Here is a 6,128-nt window from a genome sequence, read left to right as displayed (position 1 = left end):
TGTGCCCCCAAAAAAGGCTCCTGGGCAGCCTGGCCTCCTGTACCATTCCTCTGAGGAGCTGGGAGGACTTGTTTGTGCACCAGTGGGATGGTTTTGTCTTCTTCTTCATGAAGAGTTTTTTTCCTTTGTGCAGCAGCAATGGGAATAATTTTCCCTGAGTTCTCAGGCTTTCCAGTCATCCACAGTGTAAGGCTGCGTTCCCTGGTAATTTAGATCAAGGAGATCCTCTTTGGTTCCAGGTGAAGGACGTTGTTAGGGGATGTGCAGATCCAGACATTGTCCCAGGGAAGAGAACTGTATTGTTCAGGCCAGGGTTTGGGTTGGAAGGGACCTGAAAGATCATCCAGTTCCACCCCCCTGCTATGGATAGGGACACCTTCTGCTGTCCCAGGTTGCTCCAAGCCCCATCCGACCTGGCCTTGGACACTTCCAGGGAGCAGGCAGCCACAAACAGGTTAATCCTGGCATTGATCCCCTAAACACAAGACCCGTGTTCCCACAAGCTCCTGCCCCACTCTCTGGTGTCACCTTCCTTTGCAGCCTCTGTGCCTCCAGAGTCCCAGTGTTGTGTTTGTGTTCCCTAGTACCACGACTTCGGGGTGGAAGGGGGTGAGCTCTGGCTGGCCACGAGCTCGGACCGCCGGGTCAGCGTCTGGGCCTCCGACTGGCTCCAGGACAAGTGTGAGCTCCTCGACTGGCTCAGCTTCCCAGCTCCTGCCGACCCTGAGGTGAGCCTGGCTCCTGCCAGCCCCTGCCTGCTCCTGGCACCAGCAGAGATAGAGGAGGGATGCACAGGGCTCTGACAGAGAGAGTGTGCTTAGGAATGTCATCTCTGTTAGTTCTGCTCACAGAGTTATCTTGTTAACAAACCTTGTGTGCGGAAAGCAACTGTAGCACTACCAAACTGCCCCAAGCACTGACTTTTAAGCATGAGGAGCCCAAAACGGCACCTGCAAAGAGCTGACACCCTGTGCCAGCAAACCAGAGCACAGGCAGCCGTGAGCACAGTATGCAGGAGAGAGAGCTAATTAGGAACGTGCTGCTAACTGACACTCTTGAGGAGCATGAATATTCCAAGCCAGGAGCACCATGACGGGTTCACAGAGCCAAGTACTCAGCCCTGTGTGTCTGTGCTGCTTGGCAGAAGCCTCTGGCTCCAACCCAGGGTGAGGTTTGGGCAGCAGGACACCTGCTAGAAAGGGAGGAAGGATCTGTGTTGGAGAGGATATGGAGATGGCCCCTGGTCCAGGTGAGACTGGCAGGCAGAAGGGAGCTTCCACACAGCAGCTGGGTTCTGTCAATGTTTCTTCTCTTTCTTTCCAAAACGTTGGATTTCCTCTGGAAGGAAACTCACTACAGCTCTCCCCAGAGTGAGAAGGATTAATCTTGTATCTACTACTCAAGATCTGTCTTCTGGGCCCTATTTTCTTGTGTTAAACCAATCCAAAACCCAATCCCACCTTCAAGCCCCTGCAGCAACATCTCAGTAGAAATTCAACCTGCTGGACCCTCGTGTCTCCTGCTCCTCTGACACTAAACAATTTGCTTCAGGTTTTCACGGCAGTGTGTGGGGGTGCTCCTTGCTTTCCATGAGATGGGAATGCAAGAGAGAGGAAACAGCCTCCATCACTGCTCAGATACTCAGAGCCCTGAAGTTCCTCCATGCTCTCCTTTTGTCCCCACTGTATTGAGTCAAGATGGAGAATCCAGACTTTTCTTGCCTTTGGTTTCCCTCACCAGGGTCTCGACCTCCCTCCCAGCCTGGCTGCGTTCTGCCCTTGGGAACAAGATGTCCTGGTCTACGTGGGGTTTGGGATGCAGGAGGAAGCCTTGTTCTACAATCTGCGCAAGAAGCAGGTACCTGTGCCCTGCCCCGGGGCCGGGGGGGAAGGCAGTGCTGCCCTGTGTTAACCCTTGTCACAGGGGTGGGCTGGGCTCAGGGAACAGCTTGTCATCTTGGAAACTCCCGGGGGAGCAGCAGAGCCCTGCCCCTGCCTCGGGCTGTGTCCGGGCAGGCAGCCAGTCCCTGATCCCAATGCAGGGGAAGGCGGCTGCTTCCAGGAGCACTGGCACTCTCCACATTGCTGAGCCATCTCCTGGATGCCTGGGGCAGGTTTCCAAGCTCGAGAGATGCTGTGCACCTTCAGCCTCCCGTTACCCTCCTAATGACTCACTGCACAGCTCTGGGCTGTCCCTTCCCCCTTGTGAGGAGTTGGTGTTTCTCTTGTTGGATGCAGGTGGTCAGGAGAGTCTCCTTGCCAGCCTTTGCCACCTCGCTCAGCCTGTCCCCGGCTGCACCCTTCATGGCCCTTGGCTTCCACGGTGAGTGCTGGGGCTGCCTGGGCCCCTCCACGGGGAGGGGTCTCCCCTTCTACTGTGAGGGGGGAACAAGGGTCCTTGTTCCATAAAATGAGACACATGCACACACACCATATCCTCAAACCCTGGGAGCTACAGTCCAGGGCAAGGAGAAACCTCCGAGAGACTCCTAGGTCAGAAATGAGATGCATGAGCTCAGTCCTGCTTGTCCAGGGGCAGGATTTGTCACTGGAATGAATTCCCAGGGTTATGGGCTGCAGCCCAGGAGGCAGCAGGGACCTTCCCATGGCAGGGGACAGTCACAACCCTGCTCCTGACAAGGGCACCTCGCTGCTAGAGTGCTTTGGATCTGCCTGTCTCGTGTCACTCAGCTCAGCAACTCCCAGCTCAGCAGCAGGGAGAGAACCTGGGGGGGTGACCAGGAACGGTGCTCCTGGCAGGGACAAGTCTGGAGAGGGTCCAGGTGTGACAGGGAAGGGTGGTCCTGGCAAGGAAAAGCCCCAGGGAGAGGGTTTGTGAGCGGCCGGGAGCAGTCCGAGCCCCCAGCCCGGCCATGACCCTCCTCTCGCAGCGCGGCTCCTGCGGCTGCAGCCGTGCCCGGCCGGGGACCCGCAGGACTACGCCGGCCATGACGACACCGTCCACCTCTGCCGCTTCGCGCCCTCCGGCCGCCGCCTCCTCACGGCCTCGCACAGCGCCGTGCTCGTGTGGGAACTGACGGGCGGCTGAGCCGGGCGGGCCTTGGACTGGCGGCGCTTCTCCAGCGGGGACAGAGCCCGGGGGGGCCCGGCCCGGCCCCGGTTCCCGGGGCAGGCCCCGGCTCCGGCCCCAACCAGGCCTTAGCTACCGTCCCCACAGCTGCAGGGCCCGGCGGCGGCGGGCCGGCCCCGCCCGGCTCCGGGATGTGTTTCACGGCCCCGTTCGCCGTTTGTTGTTAAATGTTTTGTTTTCGTTAATAAACCATCGACAGGCGAACCCTGGAGGTCTCAGCGTGTTGCCCTCGCCAGGGGGCGCTGTGGTGCCCCGCGCCGCTCTGCGCCGCCGCTCGGTGGTGCGGCCGGAAGTGGGGGGGGAGGGACAGGGAGGCGGCGGTGCCGCCATGAAACGGGACGTGCGGATCCTCCTGCTCGGGGAGGGTGAGGGGGGTTCTGAGGGGCCGGGCGGGGGTCGGATCCTCCTGTGAAGGGAGAGTGAGGGGGGTCCTGAGGGTCCGGGTGGGGATCGGATCCTCCTGTGAAGGGAGAGTGAGCGGCGTCCCGAGGGGTCCCGGGGCTCCGGTGGGGCGGGTCCTCCTGCTCGGGGTGGCCGAGGGGGCACGGGGGTCCCGGGCAGGCCGAGGGTACAGGGGATCCCCCCAGTACCGGCAGGGCCGGAGGAGCGGCCGGGCCCGCCGGTGGTCCCGGGCCCTGCGGGTGTCACGGTCACCAGCCCCGGCCCCGATCGTGGCTCCACTGCCGCTGTCCCCCCCAGGCTCTGCCGTGCCGGTGCCAATGTCAACGTCCTCCCTTTATTTCCTAGCCCAGGTGGGGAAGACGTCCCTGATCATGGCCCTGGTGGGCGAGGAGTTTCCTGAAGAGGTGAGCGGGGAGGGGACACACAGATACACACCCCTCCGGGTGGGCCAGCTCTGTCCCCAGTGCCACCGGCCGGGGGTCGGGGTGTCTGGGGGTGCTCACAGCCCTGGGCTGTGACAGCCGTGGGAGTCACCAGCAATCGCACTAAAGCTCAGGTGAGGTCGGTGAGGACCACACGGAACTCCAGCTGAGGTGCTGTTTTCCTGTTTGTGCTCAGATGTGGGGCTTTCTCTGCCCTCAGGAGGGTGTTGGTACCTCCCAGGCCCCTGCTCGCTGCTGCTGGGGGTCTCTGTGTTGTGGCCACCAGCACAGCAGGGCTCAGCCTTCCTCCCAAATCCAGCCTGGCACTGGCACAGAGCCCTCGGAAGGGGCCAAGCCACATTCCCCGCCCCTCTGTACCTATCTGGAGCTGGGTTTGGTGCTCTGAGCCAGGCCAGCTGCCAGCAGCAGATCTGTCCTTCCCCTCAGAGCCTCCAGCAGGGCAGCTCGCTGTCCCAGCACAGCTGGGATGGGAAAATGGGATCAGTCTGTCTGGGCACATTCTCCCTGAGTCATCAGCTGGCTTCTCCCACTGCCTACAAGCAGCTGCTGCCCTGCATGATCTTGTGCTGGGAAGCATCAGCTCAGGGGTTTGGGGGGACCAGCCCTGTGGCCCGTCTCCTGCTGCCAGCCCAGCCCAGACAGCTCAGCACTGAGCCCAGACAGCTGGGGAGTGCCCAGGGAGTGCCCCGGGCTTATCTCTGGTTGCCCAGGGCTTACCTCTGGAGCCTGAGGCCATGGCTGAGGGAGGCCAGGCCGAGCAGGGGTGGCTGTGGCTGAGGGAGGCTGGGCCTGGTGGGCACGTGGAGGTTCCACCTCAGGGATACGAGCTGTGTGAGGGATGGGGTGCAGGGAGCTGCTGCAGCCCAGTGGGCCAAAAGCCATCCATGATCCGTAGCTCATCCCACCCTGGCAGAGCGGGTGCTGGGCAGTGCCCACGTTGGGGTGTGACGTCCCTTGTCACCCGTGCTCCCAGCTGGCTGTCGCCTGGCATGGCTGGCTGGACAGCTGTGCTGGCTTTGCAGGTGCCCCCCCGGGCAGAGGAGATCACGATCCCGGCCGACGTCACCCCTGAGAAGGTCCCCACACACATAGTGGACTACTCAGGTAGGGCCCCATCCCACCTGGCTTTTCCCCTTCCCTACCTGTCTGAGGGGACTGGGAAGGGGTCCTGCTGCCAGGACAGATGGTGACAGCTCTGTTCCCCTTTCAGAGGCAGAGCAGACAGAGGAGGAGCTGCAGGAGGAGATCTCCAAGGTGAGCAGGGCTGGCTGGGACAGGAGCCTGTGGTCCTGCAGCTCCCAAGGGGAACGTGGCTGCTCCCCTGCCCTCCCCGTTAGCCACCCGGGGGGCCAGGCAGTTGGTTATCCGTGGATTAATGCTCTGGTTTGTTTAGAGGCTTGTTTAATCCTGCTCTGTCTTGTAAGCTGTTGTATGTGGCTTGTCCTGGCCCTCGGGGGAGCCTCCAGAAGGAGAGCAGTGGGGGGCAGGAGGAGGCTGCGGAGCAGATGATGTGCTCTCAGCCTGGGGATGTTCCTGGCGGACTTGGAAGAGGGGAGAAGCAGTTGCTGAGCTTGGGCAAGACCCTCTGCTCCTGCATTAGATCCCTGTGGCTGCCTGATGAAGCAGTGGCACAGAGAAGTTAATTTGGGAACTGGAGCCCCTGGGGAGCACTGGGCAGGGAGGGATGAGGAAGCCCTTGAAGCAGCCGTGGAGGAATAATTGAGTCGTCTGGCTGGGATGCACCCAGCTGCTCTTTGGCCTGGGATTAGCCTTGGCTCTGCAGAGACAAGGACCTTTTAATTGTGGATAATAAAACTGTCTCTCTCACGTGAACAAAGCTATTTAACCTCCCCATCCCGGTGGTTAAGCGCTGAGAAGGTGGGCATGGGGGTCCTGCCCCCTTCACCCAGACAGCAGGAGTACACAGAGGCTTTAAACAGCTCCAGGAAATCCTGCCTAAACCCTCATGTGTCCTCAGGATTAGCGCTAAACTCTCTCCTGAAAGGACCAGTGATCCCTCCTGTCTGCTTCCGACAAAGCCAGGGCACCGTCTGCGCGGGGTCGGGAGGGGAGGAGGGCACGGCCGCGGCTGTGGGAGGGGATCCGGCGGGCCTGGGGGCGGCAGCTCCCGGGCAGAGGAGCCGGCCTGTGCTCCCGGCAGCTGTGGGCTCATGTCGGGGGCTGTGTGTGAGG

At 61.3% G+C, this 6,128-nt stretch overlaps 1 protein-coding gene across 1 annotated transcript in view; it reads left to right on the top strand.

The window, feature by feature from the left end:
- The window catches only part of WDR90 (WD repeat domain 90), a 46,976-nt gene that overhangs the window by 28,944 nt on the left and 11,904 nt on the right, over positions 1-6,128 (top strand). Inside the window, exons 33-38 of the mRNA XM_017808673.1 lie at positions 585-728; positions 1,741-1,857; positions 2,238-2,322; positions 3,838-3,896; positions 4,958-5,039; positions 5,146-5,189. Coding sequence (XP_017664162.1) covers positions 585-728; positions 1,741-1,857; positions 2,238-2,322; positions 3,838-3,896; positions 4,958-5,039; positions 5,146-5,189 — 531 coding nt within the window. The remainder of the gene's footprint in view (positions 1-584; positions 729-1,740; positions 1,858-2,237; positions 2,323-3,837; positions 3,897-4,957; positions 5,040-5,145; positions 5,190-6,128) is intronic.

The sequence above is a fragment of the Lepidothrix coronata genome, unplaced genomic scaffold (genome assembly GCF_001604755.1).
Source record: "Lepidothrix coronata isolate B3197 unplaced genomic scaffold, Lepidothrix_coronata-1.0 Scaffold24, whole genome shotgun sequence".
NCBI classification, from domain to species: domain Eukaryota; kingdom Metazoa; phylum Chordata; class Aves; order Passeriformes; family Pipridae; genus Lepidothrix; species Lepidothrix coronata.
The sequence above is the reverse complement of the archived record's forward strand: the minus strand, read 5'-3'. Positions and strand labels throughout refer to the sequence as shown.